The sequence below is a fragment of the Cebus imitator genome, unplaced genomic scaffold (genome assembly GCF_001604975.1).
Source record: "Cebus imitator isolate Cc_AM_T3 unplaced genomic scaffold, Cebus_imitator-1.0 Scaffold0, whole genome shotgun sequence".
NCBI lineage: Eukaryota > Metazoa > Chordata > Mammalia > Primates > Cebidae > Cebus > Cebus imitator.
This window is the reverse complement of record NW_016107315.1, coordinates 7,049,074-7,068,647: the sequence shown is the minus strand read 5'-3', so window position 1 is coordinate 7,068,647 and position 19,574 is coordinate 7,049,074. Positions and strand designations below refer to the sequence as shown.

The 19,574-nt window shown below is 42.5% G+C and overlaps 1 protein-coding gene across 1 annotated transcript in view; it reads right to left on the bottom strand.

The window, feature by feature from the left end:
• Positions 1 to 15,449, bottom strand: part of SETD2 (SET domain containing 2, histone lysine methyltransferase) — a 156,759-nt gene extending 141,310 nt beyond the window's left edge. Inside the window, exon 1 of the mRNA XM_037736750.1 lies at positions 15,222 to 15,449. Coding sequence (XP_037592678.1) covers positions 15,222 to 15,292 — 71 coding nt within the window. The 5' untranslated portion in view covers positions 15,293 to 15,449. The remainder of the gene's footprint in view (positions 1 to 15,221) is intronic.
• Positions 15,450 to 19,574: the final 4,125 nt, after the last annotated feature.

Genomic DNA, 19,574 nt, shown 5'->3' with positions numbered 1-19,574 from the left:
AAAAAAAAAAAAAAAAAAAAAAAGTTAGTTTTGGAAAAATTGGTAAATGAATATTACCTAAGTTCTGACATGCCACTAAACTAGCTAGTGAGCACAACCTGTACCTTCTTTGGACTTCTTTTTCTTCCCTTTATAAAATGAGAGGCACTAGCTCCCCTGCCCTTTTAAAATCACAGCCATGGAAGTCACAATGAGCAAGTTAAAGGGGAAAAAAAGGTGGGAGCCACAGAAATAAGGACCCCCTACACTAGACGCCTCTTATAGCACTTAGCAATTTACACTAGGTAACAACTGAAGGGGAAATGGGCATAGAGCTGATTCTCTCGCTGTATCCTCCCCATAATGTGGTCCTAGAACATCCTCTACCAACTGCCTACTCCATTTGTGCCTCTAAGTCCTACTCTTCAAGACTGAACACAAGCATTATTCTAGGCAGCCCTCCCTGATTGCCCACCTGATCCCCATCCCAGTCTTGATGAGGTATCCCTGACACAGCACACTGTGCTTATTTCTGTATCCTTATCACAAGTCTGGCATTCAACAAATGTTAGCTGAATAAACTGTCAAGAGTTCAAGAGTTCAATCTCAGCTAGTTGTTCTAAACATTAGGTTAAAAGGCTCGATATAATGAAAATAATTTAACATTTTTAATTGCGTCATACAGTTTAAGACTTAGACAACTGAATTTTTTTGTATGCTAGATAAAAAAAGTATCAGCTATCCTAGAGAAGAACAAAAGCCTCTATTTTTAGAGTACCAAATTTTCTATCATTTTTCAGTGTATTGTGGAATATCAAAAAATATATATATATTTTTTGAGATGGAATATTGCTCTGTCACCAGGCTGGAGTGGCATAATCTCAGCTTGCTGCAACCTCAGCCTCCCTGGTTCAAGCCATCCCCTGCTGCAGCATCCCAAGTAGCTGGGATTACAGGCGCACATCACCATGCCTGGCTACTTTTTGTGTGTGTGTGTTTTAGTACAGACAGCGTTTCACCATGTTGGCCAGGATGGTCTCGATGTCCTGACCTCATGAACTGCCAGCCTTGGTCTCCCAAAGTGCTGGGATTACAGGCATGAGCCACCACACTCAGCCTCAAAAATATCCTTTGATTTACCACTGCATCTGAGGTTCCTTACTTCCATTTGGCCCCTAATATTCATAAAGAGATAAATGAGATTATTAGTCTGAGAAATTTGGATAGAAAGTCAACAAAACAAGGGTAAAGTGCAGTTTACCCTTAGTTTAAGGATTACCCATCCTGGAAAATACACAAGTACAAAACAACTGAAAATACTGGGAGAAAAAAGTAGTCTAGCGTACCAACAGAAGCATAAAAAGTGCTCTGATCACCAAGTCACTGCCATTAGCCCAACACATGCCACTCAATTCCCTGACCTCTGTCCTAATCTTAGCTATTTAAGAATGCCTGGTAATTGGCAGGACATGGTGTCTCACACCTGTAATCCTAGCACTTTGGGATGTTAAGGTGGGATTGCTTTAGCCGAGGAGTTCGAGACCCTGTCACTACAAAAAATAAATAAATAAAATTAGTCAGGCATAGTGAAATGACTTCTTCAGCCTGGGAGGTTGAGGCTGCAGTGAGACGTTATCGTGCCACTACACTTCAGCCTGAGCAACAGAGAAAAACCCTATCTTTAATAAAAAGAAAAAAAAAAAGAATGTCTTATAATAAATGTCAGCAATTATTAACAATTCTGCTAAGAGAACTTTCATTCTATCAAGAAATTAGAATAATGATCATTACAAATAATCAGGCCAGGCCAGGCCAGGCGCAGTGGCTCACATCTGTAATCCCAGCACTTTAGTAGGCCAAGGCAGACGGATCACCTGAAGTCAGGAGTTCAAGACCACCCTGGCAATGTGGTTAAATGCCATCTCTACCAAACATACAAAAATTAGCCAGGTGTGGTGGCGGGCACCTATAATCCCAGCTTCTTTAGGGGCTAAGCAGGAGAATCGCTTGAACCTGAGAGGTGGAGGTTGCAGTCAGCCAAGTTCACACCATTGCACTCCAGCTTAGGCAATGGGAGCGAAATTCCACCTTAAAAAAAAAAAAAAAAAATTCAGGCCAATTCAAACATTTACTAAGCATGAACTACCATGTACCGAACTACTAGTAAAATAACATATTCTATAATATATTTATCATGGTCCTTGAATTTTCTGATACAAGGTTCTACAAACTCCCTCAGGTCCTAGCAACAAAACCAAACAGGTCTAATGAGAATAGATTAATAATAAGATAGCCAGGCTTCAATGAAATGTTAGTCTTTCTTGATACTTTGTATTAATAATTAAAGCATCTTAAAAAGTAGAGAATTATAAAAATACACACATACAAACATTTTTTAAAAACTTAGATAAAAAATAGCATTGATAAAAATTAAAATGTTTAATCAATTGGTACATTTCACAAAAACACACAGCTAACAAAAAATTGTGCAGCACACATATGTACAACTGGAAAAAAGTCATATCACAGATACTAACTCCTGCTGCTCCCAATTTTATATCATTATCTTCTCTAGTAAGAAAGATAAGTATGCTGGGCAGTGGCTCATGCCTGTAATCCCAGCATTTTGGGAGGCCAAGGCAGGTGGATCACCTCTACTAAAATACAAAAATTAGCCAGGCGTGGTGGTGGGTACCTGCAATCCTTGCTATTCGGGAGGCAAAGGCAGGAGAATTGCTTGAACCTGGGAGGCAGAGGTTGCAGTGAGCCAAGATCATGCCACTGCACTCCAGCCCGGGAGACAGAGCGAGACTGTCTTAAAAAAATTTTTTTTAAGTTTAGAAAGAAAGGTAACTAGTTCAAAGAAGAGCGCCAAGTATTTCTTGGGAATCTAATTATCTCCCTAATACACATGAACAATACTATAATTGGCAAAACACTCTTTTTATATTCAATCACTACTGTTTCAATGTGTTCAAGGTGTTTGTATCAGTTAGTAGCACTACTTCCTTACACAAACTGCTAGGTTAATCTGCCATACAGGCTATACTATACTTTTCATAATTTTGACAACTGGTTTCCTGAATAAATGCATAGCAACAAAAGTTTTTTGTTCTTTATAGACATGGTAAGCTTAAGTTTGAAAATATATCTATTATGGTTACTCTGAAGCAAACTTGTAGATTTTTACCTATTTCTAATAAAATGTCTTATTGTACCTCAAAGAAATTTGCCTCTTTACTACAGATAATTCTAACTACATTTTCAGCACAGAACCAGTACCATAAAATGTGTAGCTTATGTTTTAGAGTTGATACTCCAATAAAGTATTCATAAATTAAAGAGTTGTATTTTTACCAGGCAATTTAAAAAAGTCTGTGTGTGCTCAAGACCACAATAAATGGATTTCTATAGAAAGGGTTTTTATAGTCATTTAATATAATTTATGAAAAATATTTGCTCTACTTTACATTCACACAAAACTCATAAAAAATTTAAACTTTAAACCTAGCATCGTCTGCTTCCTCAAATAGAGTATGTAATTAATAGCTAGTCATCATGAGGCCAAATATCAGACAAAAGCTCAAAATATAAGTTAGACCATGGATTCACAAAGAGCTAACCATGAAGCAAACATTGTTGATTACAATACAGTCCTCCTCAAAGAAAGGGTCCAACCACACTTGGCAGGGAAGTGGGCCACAGGAAGAGCTACAACTAGAAACCACCACTTGCTCTAGGTTCTTGCAAGCCCAGAGTAGTGCTCCCAGTAAGCAGACCTCCCAGAAGCCTGCCAACACAATTGCAGTCCTTATCAACACCCACATCATCCCAAGGATATTTTCACTTGCAAGATGTTAGCATTTGACAGAAAAAGCATTCTAAAATAAAAAGCAACTATGGGAATTCAGACCATCTTAAACCTCCATTGAAATAACAATATGTTTGCTCAGCTGGAAAAGAGACAAAAGTAACCATTAGCTTGACCAAAAACACAAAAAACAGGTATGATGCCTGTAATCCCAGCACTTTGAAAAACTGAGGCAGGAGGATGACTTGAGGCCAAGAGTTCAAGACCAGCTTGGGCAATGAAGTGAAACCCAGTGAAGAGAGTCTCTAGTTTTTTTAATTAAAAAACTATGCCGGGCCCAGTGGCACTCCACTGTATAATCCCAGCACTTTGGGAGGTCAAGCGGGTAGATCACGAGGTCAGGAATTTGAGACCATCCTGGCCAATAGGGTGAAACCCTGTCTCTATTAAAAACACAAAAACTGGCCAGACATGGTGGCGGGCACCTATAATCCCAGCTACTCAGAAGGCTGAGGCAAGAAAATCGATTGAACCAAGGAGGCGGAGGTTTCAGTGAGGCAAGATGGTGCCACTGCACTCCAGCCTGGGTGACAGAGCCAGACTCTGTCTCAAAAAAAAATTTAAAAACTAAAAGATGGCTAGGTATGGTGGCTCACACCTATAATTCCAGCATTTTGGGAGGCCGAGGCGGATAGATCATGAGGTCAAGAGATAGAGACTATCCTGACCAACATGGTACAACCCCATCTCTACTAAAAATACCAAAATTAGCCGAGCATGGTGGCTCGCGCCTAGAGTCCTAGCTATTAGGGAGGCTGGGGCAGGAGAATTGCTTGAACCCAGGAGGCAGAAGTTGCAGGGAGCCAAGATTGTGCCACTGCACTCCAGCCTGGACAACAGAGCAAGACTCCGACTCCAAAGAAAAACAAAACAAGAAGACTACCAAATTAAAGTACATTTACATGAATTCCAAAGCTAAGAGACTCAAATACAAAATTTTATTACACAATTTTTATTAACCAAAAATTACACAATGTAATTAACCACAAATTATACAAAGCAATTGCCTCTCATTTGAATTCATGAGACTAGACTTCCAAGTACTGTCTAAATCCCACTATGGAAACAATAACAATAACAACAACAACAACAAACCTATCAAATTTTGTCTTAGCTCTGTTGGCCAGCCTCAAACCAACCATTTTCGAGAGACTCCTCACTTAAGGTCAGGCACGGGGGTGCCCAGCACTATAATTCCAGCGCTTTGGGAGGCCAAGGTGGGAGGATTACTTGAGGCCAGGAGTTTGAGACCAGCTTATGCAACATAAGAGACCCCCATCTCTACAAAAAGAGACCGTGTGGTGGTGCATGCCTGTTGTCTCAGCTACTTGGAAGGCTGAGGTGGGAGGATTGCTTGAGCCCAAGAGTTCAAGGCTACAGTGAGTTGGGATCATATCACTGCATTACAGCCTAGCTGACAAGGGAGGTCCTGATCCAAAAAAAAAAAAAAAGAGATCCCACTTAAATGCCTTCAGTTTTGTTTTTAAAACAAACAAGTAACTAATCAAAGTAGGACAGGAATAAAAATTATCTGTTTAATCCATCAGGACCATATACAAATAGAAATAAGTATGGGATTAAAAAAAAAAAAAAAAACTCTAAACAAAATCCCCCAAACACCATCATGACCAGAAAAACTTACTCTATGGAGAAATACATTTGGAAAGAGACACCTTTCACATAGCACAATATGTCCTAAGGCTCTTTAAAACTGCCTAACATAATAACCAGACATCTTAAGAAAATAAAATATGGTACATCCATATTATAGAATATTGTTCAACTGTTTAAAAGATATGCACATCTTGTATGTAAATGGAAACAAACAGATAATACAGAATGTAGGAAAAAGGTAGAATGTAGGAAAAAGGTAGAAAAATTTTATATTTTATATAAAAAATTTTATTAAAAAATTTATTTTTATATAATAAAAATATATTTTTATATAATAAAAATATATTTTTATAAAATAAAAAAAATAAAAAATATTTTACTCCACTTTTGTAAAAATATAAAAACCAAACAAAAGGAAAAGATCCTGAAAATACACTAAGTTCTTGGATGTGGTATTTGGAGAGGTGGAGCAGGGAAGATAGGTTCAAGGAATAGTTTTACTTTTTCCTCTATAAACATTTATATTATCTGACCCTTCTGCAATAATCATTTGTTGTAGTGGTACTTTAAAAAACAAAACATTTTAAACATACTTTCAGACCTTGATATTGTTTTTAAAATATCACATTTATGGTTATTACATAATAATAGTAAAAGTACGTCCAAAGCTTAAATTTAAAGTTATCCTCAGAGACTGAAAAAAAGAAAAGACTAATAGACATAACAATTAAATGCAATGTATAATATTATATTGGAAAAAGAAGACACCTTTGGGACAACTGGCAAAATGTATAAATTACGTATCAAGAAATAGTAGGATTACAAATGTTAAATTGTCTGAATTTGATTACTGTATATTGATTATCTAAGAAAATGCTTGTTCTTAGGCAATACTATGAAATATTTAGGAAAGAGATCAGGTGTCTGCAATTTACTCTCAAAATGTTCAGCCAAAAGTAAACAAAACATTTTTAAATATAGAAAGGTAATACAAATGTGGCAAAATTCCAATTACTGGTTAATCTAGGTTAAAAATACATTACGGGAATTCATTGTGCTATTCTTACAACTTCCCTGAAAGTTTAAAATTTTTTCAAAATAAAAAGTGTTTTTTGCCAGGCACAGTGGCTCACACCTGTAATCCCAGCACTTTGGGACACCGGGGTGGGTGGATCACTTGAGGTCAAGAAACCAGCCAGGGCAGCATGGCAAACCCCATCTCTACAAAAAATACAAAAATTAGCTGGGTGTGGCAGCATGAGCCTATAGTCCTAGCTATGCAGGAAACTGAGGTGGGAGGATCACTTGAACCTCAGAGGCAGAGGTTGCAGTGAGCCAGGATGTGCCACTGCACTTCAGCCAGGGTGACAAAGAGAAACCCTTGTCTCTCACACACACAAAATGCTTTTGTTTTTGTTTTTTCTTTCAAAGAGTGGATCTCTCAGGAAAACATTCTAAACCTGATTTTCAGTGACTTAGGTATAAATGGCTTAGTTTCTAATATGAACTCTCTCTCAGGTTTTTACAATAATTTTTAGTGTATTACAAAATCAAGTACTCTATGGTACTCTTGGAAGAATTAACAGAAATGAAGCTAGTCAACATTTTTAAGAAACTGAGCAAAGAACAATTAGCAAGTTGAGCAGCCTCTTAACCAGAATAGGTTCAGAGAGGCTCCAGCAGAGTCACGTGGTAGAGGAAGATTTATGGACAGAAAAGCTGGTCAACTTTTGATCCTCAAACACAGGCTGGCCATCTTTTGCCATCCTGCTTCCCTCCAAAACCTGACAATGCTCATAGAACAATAATGAAGATTAGAGTTGAGAAAATTTATTACAAATATCTATTTCAGAATTGTAATGTGGCCAGGCACGGTGGCTCACGCCTATAATCCCAGCACTCTGGGAGGCCAAGGCAGGTGGATCATCTGAGGTTGGGAGTTTGAGACCAGCCTGATCAACATGGAGAAATCCCATCTCTACTAAAAATACAAAATTATTGTTAGGTTTGGAAGCAAATAAAAAATAAATAAAAATTAAAAAAATAAAAATTAAAAATTAGCCAGGCATGGTGGTACATGTCTGTAATCCCAGCTACTTGGGAGGCTGAGGCAGAAGAATCGCTTGAACCCAGGAGGTGGAGGTTGCAGTGAGCCAAGATCGCACCATCGCACTCCAGTCTGGGTAACGAGCAAAATTTCAACTCAAAAAAAAAAAGAAAAAAGAAAAAGAATTGCAATGTATTTCCATTTTTTTTAAGTGAATAAATGAAATCAATGACTCACTACAGTGAAAAATGGCTGAAAAGATCTGGGAACACCAAAGTCCTGCTAAGGAAACTAAGAAAGTATGGACTGACAATCTTATATGTATAAAATATGGGTTGGCAACTGGAGTCAATTCTTAGAAAAACACAATTGTATCAACAATTGTGTTGCTTGATACTTTTCTAAAGACATAATGTGTCAAAAAAGGAGAATGGTATGCCTAAAATGTAGCAAAAGCAAATGGCAAAGAGGCACATGAATATTAAAGAGGTATACCCTAGCCTAAGGACTAGGATATTATCAACAGGCTTTCCATACTTACCAGCAAACTCTCCAATTACTATATTAGCCTCCTGTGTACCCCAGTAGCCCATGGAAGGTAACCTGGCCTGTAGTACCATACCTCCATCACTACAAAGCTATCTTTCTCTTACCAGAAAAATTCTGATTCAACTGGCTATAAACCTACTAAAGGTCCAGATCACATATGAAATCTGGTAACCACATTATGATACTTTCTCTCAGTTGGCTTCCTAAGGTATCTCTATCCTCTCCATTCTAACATGAATTATGAAAATCTGACTTGCTAGGCAAGGTGGCTCACCCCTGTAATCCCAGCACTTTGGGAGACTGAGGCCAGGAGTTTGAGACCAGCCTGGGCAACATAGCAAAACCCTGTCTCTACAAAAAATAAAAAATTAGCCGGGCCAGGTGCAGTGGCTCACACCTATAATCCCAGCACTCTGGGAAGCCGATGCAGGCAGATGACTTGAGCTCAGGAGTTTGAGACCAGCCTGGGCAACATGCTGAAACCCCAACTCTACAAATAAACAAAATTAGCTGGGCATGGTGGTGTGTGCCCGAAGTCCTCACTACTCAGGAGGCTGAGGTGGGAGAATCACCTGAGCCTGAGAAGTTGAGGCTGCCGTGAGCCGTTATCACATCACTGCACTCCGACCTGTACTCCTTGCTCTGGGCAACAGAGCAAAACCCTGTCAAAACAAAAATTAGCCAGGAGCTGTGGTACGCACTTGCAGTCCTAGATACATGGGAGGCTGAGGTGGGAGGATCACTTGAGCCCAGGAGCTCAGTTACAATGAGCTATAATCGTGCCACTGCACTCTAACCTGGACAACAGAACAAGTCCCTGAAAATAAAAAATAGAGAATTTGACTATCCTGTTTTATATCTCATTTGAACATGCTGAAATATTTTTTCCCAATTAAACTTTCCTTTGACCAAATTCACCATACTTTCACATGATGGTGCCTTTTAGGAACAGTTCTTTCTAGCCGACTCTTTCCATTCAATACTAATAATAAAAGATGTGGCCGGGAGCAGTAGCTCACGCCTGTAATCCCAGCACTTTGGGAGGCCAAGGCAGGTGGATCACCTGAGATCAGTTCAAGACCAGCCTGACCAACATGGAGAAATCCCATCTCTACTAAAAATATAAAATTAGCCAGGTGTGGTACCGCATACCTGGCTAATTTTGTATGGAGGGGGAGGCTGAGGCAGGAGAATCTCTTGAACCCAGGAGGCGGAGGTTGCAGTGAGCGGAAATTGCACCACTGTACTCCAGCCTGGGCAACAAAAACTGAACTCCAACTCAAAAAAAAAAAAAGAACTAACACTGCCCTAATTCTTAAATTCTCATAAAACCCTTTGCAGATGATACTACCATGATCCCCACTTTATAGGTAAGGAGTAATTAAGAAATTTGCCTAGGTTCACAAAGCAATTAAGTTAAAGAAATGAGATTCTAAACCAGGAGTTCTGTCTCCAGAGCCCAGGGATTCAACTTTTTTTGTGGCCTGTACCATTTTGGCAATCTAATGAAGCGTGTGGACTCCATCTTAGTCTAATATTTTTTAATGCAAAAGATAAAATACATATGATTGTAAAGGAAGCCAGTTATACTGAGGAACAAACCAATGTGTCATACTGTTTAGTAATATATATGTGATTTTCAATCTAGTGGATTTTGATGTAATGAACATATTTCAAGATTCTACGAAAAACACAATACAATTTGCCTTTGAACAATATGGGTTGGAACTGTACAGGTCCACTTATCCACAGATATTTTTTTTTTTCAATAAAAGTTACACAGCTTGTGCTGGCCTCCAGTTCTACCTCCTTCACCTTTGTCACACAAGACAGCAAGACTAAAACCCCTCCTCTTCTTCCTCCTCAGCCTACTCAATGTGAAGACAAGGATGAAGACCTTTATCATGATCCACTTCCACTTAATGTGTAATATATTTTCACTTCCTTATGATTTTAATAACATTTTCATTTCTCTAGCTTACTTTTTTGTAAGAATACAGTAGATAATACCCATAACATACAACAAAATATGTGTTAATAGACTATGTTCTCAGTAAACTCAACAGGATCCTAGTAGCAGTTAAGTTTTGAGGGGGACAAAAGTTATATGCACATTTTTTACTGTGTTGCAGATTGGTACCTCTAACTCCTGTGTTGATCAAGAGTCAACTGCATATTTTATTACAAAAATAACTGATTTATACACAAATCACAGTTAATACTATTGTAGTTTGTTGTTTACATTAGCAATTGAAAGAAATTGCTAACTTCTAGTCAGAGGTTACTGAAGAGGTAATTTTCCCAAGTTCATAGATGCCATCCATGTTAAAACCTCAAACTGCACACTAAAAACAATCCTTTTAACACAGGCATTTAAAAAAACAATCAAGCCAAAGGTGATGGTACACATCTATGGTCCCAGGTACTCAGGAGGCTGAGGTAGGAGAACTGCTTAAGCCCAGGAGCTGAAGACCAGCCTGGGCAACATAGTGAGATTCCATCTTTAAATATATATATATATATACACACACATATATATATATATATATATATATATATATATATATATACCAATCCTTGGCCCTTCTTTCTTTCTATCAAGGATTCCCTGGTAATCTCATCCAGCTTCATGGCTTGAATACTACCTAAACTGATGACAACAAAATTTATCTCCATTCTAGACTTTTCCCCTGAACTTCAGACTTGGATTATCAACTCAACTCAAATGTCTAACAGTCAATCTCAAACTTACCGTGCCTAAAATCGAACTCCTCCTAATCTAGTCCCCAGACTTGCTCCTTTCAGTCATCACTGTCTTTGTCGATGGCAACTTTCTAACTGCTCAGACCAGAAACCCTGGAATCATCCTTGGTTCCTCTCTCACAAGTCATGCCAATAAATCATGTTGGTTCTATCTTCAAAGTATATCCAGTATCCATCCATTTCTCACTACTCTTATACCATCTTGGTACCGGCATCTCTTTTCTGGATTACTAGCTTCCTTACAAGTCTCCAGGCTTCGAATTTGCAATTTGAGTGATCATTTGAAACTGAAAGCAGACTATATCACTCTTATGTTCAAAACTCCTGGCAAAGTCCTTAGAATGGCTCTCCAAGACTGTATAAAAGCTTAAGCCCCATCTCACCCTAACCCAATTTACTATTGCACTTTCTTTTTTTTTTTTTTTTTGAGACGGAGTTTCACTCTTGTTACCCAGGCTGGAGTGCAATGGCGCAATCTCGGCTTACCGCAACCTCCGTGTCCTGGGTTCAGGCAACTCTCCTGCCTCAGCCTCCTGAGCAACTGGGATTACAGGCATGCGCCACCATGCCCAGCTGATTTTTTTTGTATTTTTAGTAGAAACGGGGTTTCACTTTCATGCTCATTCCATTCTAGCTATAATGGGCAGAATTCACAGGTTTGCCTCAACACCTTGAAACTATTCCCTCTGCTTGAAATGCTTTTCAGATATTAACATGGCTACTTCTCCTTTAAATCTTTGCCTAAATATCACTCTCTCAAGGATATTCTCCCAGTATATCTCACTTTAAATTGTAACCTCTTCCTCAATTCTGAATTCCCCTTACTCTACCCCACTTTCTAAAGCACTTACCTTTCAACATTCTACATTTTTTTATTATTTTTTTAGACGGAATCTCCCTCTGTCGCCTAGGCTGGAGTGCAGTGGCACCATCTCAGCTCACCGTAACCTCCGTCTCCCAGGTTCAAGCAATTCTCCTGCCTCAGCCTCCCAAGAGGCTGGGATTACAGGTGCCCGCCACCACACCTAGCTTTTTCGTTTTTTGTTTTTTTTTTTAAGTAGAGATGGGGTTTTACCACGTTGGCCAGGCTGGTCTCCAACTACTGACCTCAGGTGATCCACCCACCTCGGCCTCCCAAAGTGCTGGGATTACAGGTGCGAGCCACCCCACTGGGCCAGAACATTCTATATCATTTATTATCACCCCTCATTAGAATGTAAACTCCACAAGGGCAAAATTTTGGGTACACCAAATACCCATAGTGTGCCTACATTTGGCATACAATGGACACGCATATGTCAAAGAACTGTACCTCTACTGCTGTAAAGTATTTGCTTATCTCCCTCATTAGAAGAGTTCCTTGAAGACTCTAACTGGATCTATTTTGCTGTGTCCTCAACACCTGTCCCTGGGGCTGCCCCATAATGGACACCAACTGCACAGATACTCTAGTGATTACAGCCATTTTCACCTGAAACACAATGTCCTATATGCTGCTGGAAAAAAAAGCCATCTTGCAGCTGTGTCTAATTAAAGGCATGAGTACAAGACAAACCCAGAACATCAGATGCTAAGTGTTACTACAGTCAAACTGAATTTATATTTTTGCCTCAATTTCTTCATATATCTAAGCACCATTTCAAACCATAAAAAGTCTAACAAGGGTAATTGGTCATTCCTCCCCTGACCCTGTTGCCCACCTAATCTTTTCATGCTCAACTTAAATCCTACCTTTTACATTTTCCCTGATGACCCCAGCTAGAAGCACATGCCACATTCCGCACCAAGTTCTCTTGATGCATTATCTCATTGAATCCTACCAAAAAACCCTAGTAAGTTATCATTATGATACCCATATAAAAGTTGAGAAAACCCAAGTTTAGAGAAATGAAGTCACCTGTCCAAGGTTAAAACAGTGTTCAAATCCAGGACGGACTCTGAACTCCATGTTTTTTAAACCCTATATTGCCTTTCTCTCTCCTCTCTCCAGCATTATAAACACTAAGTAGCTTACTATCTCAAGAGTTTGCTGTCACTTCACTTCTCTAGGCTTCATTTTCTTCAGCTGCAAAACAGGTGGTATTGCTCAGTATAGCTACCATTAATACCCCTCCAGTCTTTATAGTATTATGAAAAAAAAGGTACAATTTTTTATCTACTCCATACAGGTTAATACACAAGAAGAGGCTTGGCACGATGGCTCATGAATGCAATCCCAGCACTTTGGGAGGCCAAGGCAGGAGGCCCAGTCTGAGCAACATAATCTTTTTTTTTTTAATTAGCCAGGTGTGGTGACACATGCCTGTAGTCCCAAGCCAGGAGGCTGAGGCAGGAAGACTGCTTAAGCCCAGAGGTTCAAGGATGCAATGAGCTATGATGACACAACTGCACTCCAGCCTAGGTGACAGAGCGGGACCCTGTCTCTAAAAAAAGAAGGAAAAAATACACAAGAATTTAAAAATATATAAATAACCACTGTTAGAAATCCAAAGCAGTGAATTTCTACATCAAAGCAATAAAAATAAAAACTCCAAAACATTATGTAAAACCACGAAACATTCTTGATTCCTTCACCACTTATGTCTACCAAAGGTGCACTAAGTCTATTTTCCCACATATTATGCAAAATTGTTTTGCCCCAAGAAGTGTAAGGATGTGATCCTTAAAGCTTCTGGACTTCACCAAACAACCTGGTAAAAGGAAGTGAAAGCAGGCACTTGGCCTGTTCTGGGGTTAGCATGTTACTTTGTACAGGGCAAGCGCTCAATAAGCATTTATTGAATCGTGACACTAAATTTATTTTTTTTGAAGTTTTTCAAACTAAAAACCTGTAACATGAGCTTTGTAATTGGCCTGATTGTGCAGTAAATCAAAACAATGTTACCTAACTGATCCTGCCAATAGCAAAAGAAAAATACCAATCTAATTAAGGTAAGGTTAACCAATGGCCAAGAACCCATGAAAGGAAAATGCCATGTTAAATTACTATTGCAAGTAAGAGTCGGTTTTTATTTTAGAAAAGCAAAATAATGATTTCTCTTTTTGTGCAGAAATGACCAACACCTCAACAGAATCAGTTTATGTTGCGATCCAAACTAAGAACTATCAAATAAGATCCAGACATTTCTGGCCCAAGGTGAAAAGATTTGGCAAGGGACTCAAAAACGAGCCACAGCAAACATAAGGTAAACTGTGTCAAAACAGCAAAGCTCTTGGAATCATCCTGGTCATAAAAGTTTGACAGTTTCATTTGAAACCCTTATCAATCGTTAAGTTTGAAATGAATAGTATATTCCTATTCATTTCTGAATGGTCTAGACTTCAACACCAGCAAACGGAGTTTAAGAATGGCTTTTCAAAACAATGGTCTCGTGAGGGTGCAAGGAAAGAAGTGATTCCAGGCTTTCTGAGGTAGCAGATACAGCAGTAGATCCGGACCTCAAGAGAAATGTAAAGGTGTCCTAGACTGAAAAATTACTATTGGGCAAAACTGTGTTTCGGTTTTCCAGAAGATTGTCTTCTTTAGAGAATCCTCAAACGATTCTTGGTTTTTACCCAAGTCTTCACAAGAAACAGAAAGTCATCCGTTTAGGGTAAGAGGTTCCTGTTACCAAGAAAATCGTGTCCGAAAGTGTAAAAATCTCACAATCTGCAAGAAAATGTATGCCCCTCAGGCGGCTTTCATTTTCAGGCGGAAAAACAAACCCGGTGTCACCTCAACAACGGGACCACACAAACCTCGCCATTACAAAACCCAAGTGCCAAAGGTGCAGCATGTGAAGCCAGAAGCACTGTGAGGCTAGGATCCAGTTCCCAGGAAGAAAAATCAAACTCAGGAGTGCAGCGCGGGCCCCTCCACGGCCCGGGGGCAAGGCGACCCGCGCTAGGCCCTTCCGGTCCGAGCCGCCGCCGTCGCGGGGAGGTCGAGCGACGGGTCGAGCTTCCACCCGAGCCCGGGGATTCGCGGCCTACCCTCGCTAGCGCCCTCTTGCCGGGCCTGGCACCGGCAGCTCCTCCGACTCTACCCCTTGGCTAACAGCGGGGCCCGGGCGAGCCGCGAGGAGCCCGCAAGGACCTACGAGCCCCCGGCTGGCCGCGTCGGTGCGGACACGGCGGCAGCCCTGAGGACCGTGGCCGCCCCTCCCCCACAGGCCCGGCCCAACCGCCGCGGCGACGCGAGCAGCGGCGCCAACGCCGGGCCCAACCGCGGGCCTGCTGCGGCCCCTGCCAGGCGGCCCGAAGTGGCGGCGCGGGCCTGCTCCCGACACCGACCGCGCGAGGCCGCCGCGGGCCCGTTACTCCTCGCGCCGGCCCGCGCCGCCACCCGTCAGGACGCGCCGCCCCTGGCTGGGGCAGAAGCGGCCGACAGCAGCTGGGAGCCGCGGAGCTGATACTTACTCAGGGGTCGGATGCTCCGGGTCGTAGAAATCCCCCATCTTCGGAGGCGGCTGCGGTTGCAGCTGCTTCATCGGGAGCGGCTGGAGGCGGCGACGCGAGCCCCCTCCCCGCGGCAGGGCGACGCGGGGGAGGGGAGGGGAGGAGGCCGCAGGTCCGACCGCGGTGGCGGCGGCGGCAAGGGCGGCCCGCGTCGCTAGCTCGCTCGTAGCTCCCTCCCTCCCTCCCTCGGACGCCCGCCAGCCGCTCTCTCCCTCTCACCCTCACACCGGGAGCGACGCACACCCCACCCGCCCCTTAGCTTCGCAGGCCCGGCCCCTTAAAGAGACACACACCGGCCCCCGATCCGCCGCCAGTCGGCGTGTCTGCAGCTGCTGCTGGCTTGACCCCAGGCTCAGGCGGGCGGAGCGGAACACTGCCCGGCAGGCCCGGGCCGACCCTGTCTGTGGCTCTCCGGAACAATAAACCCCGGGCCCCAGTGATGTGGGCCGGACCGGACCTGGAGAGGTGGCACCGCGATCCCGATCCCTCCCTCAGCCCGCCTGGCGGTCGGCGTTAGCGTGACCCAGCCCGCTACCGTGTCACAACAGGCGACTGAGAAACAGCAGACGACATCGGGAGAACTCCCCGTGCCTGCTGAGACATCAGCATTCTCGCTCTGCGGCCCTGCAGCACCTGCCAGCCTGGAGCCCCGGAGTCCGCTGCAGCGCCGAGGGCCCCTCCCCCAGGTCTCTGGGCTCTGAGGTAACGCGGCCGCCGCTGTTCCCGGGACCCCCGCCCCACTCGCCCCTCTCTCTTATATTTTTCCTTCTCGCCCTCTCTTCCCCTTGCCTCTTCATCTCGACCCTTTAGCAAGCATGGAAACGCAGCGAGGCGGGAGATTGCTCGAAAGCCGAGCTAGCTCCCGGCCCGCCCCTCCGCCCTCCCACCTGCTGTGCCCTCGGGGCTCCCTCGACCTCAGCGCCGCGTTCTGCCCCCACCCGAAGTCTCCAAGGCTGCAGCTCCCGTCTTTTGTGTAGCTCTTGGGGTCTTACAGGCAATGTCTTTGAAAAGGGGTATTAATCACTTTCCTACAGAAATGACAAGATGAGATTAAGTAGGATAACTTGAAAGAGCTACGTGTTGTTAGTTATTTTTGGAAGAAGAGACAGGAACGCATAAATCCAATAGCTAAACTTCCCAGAGGCTGAAGAGTTTTTGGCGATAGATCATTTTGAAATTGGGGGTTCATATGGTTAGCGTTTTTTGTGTATTGTTGTTGTTTTCACTAGAATTTCGAATCGGATTTTACCGGCAATTGGGTGAAAGGATGTGTCTTCCAGTTGAGAAACGGTGGTTAAAAACTGAAACGTGGGCCGGGAACGGTGGCTCACGCCTGTAATTCCAGCGCTTTGGGAGGCCAAGCCGGGCAGATCACCTGAGATCAGGAGTTCTAGACCAGCCTGGCCAACATGGTGAAACCCTGTCTCTGTTAAAAATACACAGGGCATGGTGGCACGCGCCTGTAATCCCAGCTATGTGGGAGGCTGAGGCAGGCGAATCGCTTCGACCCGGGAGGCGGAGGTTGCACTCCAGCCTGGGTGACGGAGTGAGACTCCGTCTCAAAAAAAGAAAACAACAAAAAAACTGAAATGTAATATGAGAGAATAAAGGTCCTTCAGTGGCTAACTTTTTTAAAATAGCCTTTGCATGTATGTAGGCTACAGTGTCTATTAGTGTTTTATCATCGTTTTTCATTTAGGGATTATTTGGGGTTTGTTTTTTTTTTCTGGTACCTTTAGGGTCAGCATGGAAGTCCAGGGTCCATCTGACTCCCTAGGTTAGAATCTCCCAAGGTCATTTCTTTACACATCGTGTTACTAATTTCCCTGTGGTTTTTATTATAAAATGAGAATATTGCTGTTGACTGGTCTTCTCACTGTTGTAAGGATTAAGTGAACTATTTGTTAAAGCCTTAAACTTTCAGTAAATGTCAGCATTCTTCAGCCATGATAATGCAGAGGTTAAGAACTAACTCTACCTGGCATTGTGTACCAGACACTTTCTAGCCCTGTGACATTGGCCATGCTTGCTTCTCATGCTTCCTGTGCCTCATTTGTAAATGGAGTATTAGCCGCTGCACAGAGAATGTTGTGAGCATGCTTCCACAGTGCCTCTCATTGAATAAGTGCCCAGTAAGTGTTATCTTTTGGGCTTTGAGAGGATAGATTGAGGCACTGTACCTTAGATGCCACATAGGCAATTGGGAGCCACTTGACCTTGGACAGGCAGGAAAGGGCAATTTTTGGTGGAGGTGGTTGAAACAATGTGTGAGGTAGTAAGGACCTAAGCTAAGGTGAATGAGAAAAAAGCAGTCAGGTGCAGGTTTGCTATTTTCTTAATAACAAAGTAAGCATAAGTGTGAGGTAGTAAGGACTTAAGCTGAGGTGAATGAGAAAAAAGCAGTCAGGTGCAGGTTTGCTATTTTCTTAATAACAAAGTAAGCAATTCTCTTGCAGGAGGTACAGCTGGGCACTAGAATGCCTGGTCTCATGGTAGCATTGGTTTGGTCAGAATCCAATGCAATAAGCTTGTCAAACCATGCAAATCAGAATTCTAAGCCCCAAACAGAAGTAAATGTACTAGGTTTTTACAGGCAGTGTCTTCGTCTATAATTGCATTCAGAGTTCTTTGGACTTATATTTTTTAGTCAAAGAGAATGGAAATGCTTGGAGCACATACTTGGGACTGGCCTCCTGATCAAAGCTGTGGAATAATTTGGTTTTTGGTGTTATTAGATATGACCTTCCCCTACTTTCTGCAAATGTTTAAAGGAAAAATGTATAAAAAGTCCCAGCATGAAATATATGACGCATTCACTCCCAGAGTGCTAAAATCATAAAAACCTTTATAATGTTGGCTGGGCGCAGTGGCTCACACCTGTAATCCCAGCACTTTAGGAGGCTGAGGCAGGAGGATCACCTGAGGTCAGAAGTTTGAGACCAGCCTGACCAATGGAGAAACCCCATCTCTACTAAAAATATAAAATTAGCCAAGCGTGGTGGTGCATGCCTGTAATCCCAGCTATTCTGGTGGCTGAGGCAAGAGAATCACTTGAACCTGGAAGGTAGAGGTTGCAATGAGCCAAGATCATGAGATAATGCCATTGTACTCCAGCCTGGGCAACAAGGCAGATCACGAGGTCAAGAGATGGAGACCATACTGGCGAACATGATGAAACTTCATCTCTACTAAAAATACAAAAATTTTCTATTTTTGTAGTTGGGCATAGTGGCACGTGCCTGTAGTCCCAGCTATTCGGGAGGCTGAGGCAGAAGAATCCCTTGAATCTGGGAGTTCGTGGTTGCAGTGAGCCGAAATCACGCCACTGCACTCCAGCCTGGCGACAGACCGAGACTCCGTCTCAAAAAAAAAGAAATGTAGTTAGGGCAGGAGAGCCCAAAGCACCCATTGATCCCCTGTGTACATTCTCCAAAACTATTGGTACACAAATTTTTGAGGTAATATGTTGACCAGACAGTTCTTAGGATGGACACAATGAGGAAATGATTAAATCAAGACAGCAAAGTACCCTGAGGTGTCATTGGGTGATTCCTTTTTTCCATGTGTCCAGGCCAAAGTTCGGGTACCTCAAATGGGAACCTGGCTGAGGATCTGAGGAGAAAAGGTCACTCCTCCTTGAATCCACATCTGGAGCTGAATAGGGAAGCCACCCCTACAGACTTACTCTTGCCTCTTCCCATTCGTCTTCCCTCACCAAATCCTTCCCCCAAATGAGGATTATCAGAGTACTGATTGTACTACCCAAGAGATGCCCACTTGCCAGAAGGGAAGCAAGAATGACAGTGATAACAAGGCCCTAGGCTGGACAGGGCAGTGTGGGAAACCATATGTGTACACATGTGCTGCCACAGACACCCTCACCTTGGCAGAGTCAGGCCTTTTCCTGGTGACCATAGCCTATAGTTAATAGTGGCCTGCTGATGAAAGGTTGAATTTCGTATCAGAGAGGCACTTTGGAGGTACCTATAATCCCAGCTAATCAGGAGGCTGAGGCAGGAGAATCACTTGAGCCTGGGAGGTGGAGGTTGCAGTGAGCAGAGATCCCATCACTGGACTCCAGCCTGGGCAACAGAGCAAGACTCTGTCTCAAAAAAAAAAAAAAAATGAATAAATATTTTCTCCTTTGTAGCATAGAAAAATTTACTACCAACATCTTACTTAGCATTTGGGGGAGTGGGAAATGAGATAATGTCTGAAAAAGTACCTAATGCATGTAAACTAATAGCCATACAACTAAAAATTGGCTACCTTATAAATTTAGGTAGATATATGAGGCTCGATGCAATTGAATGT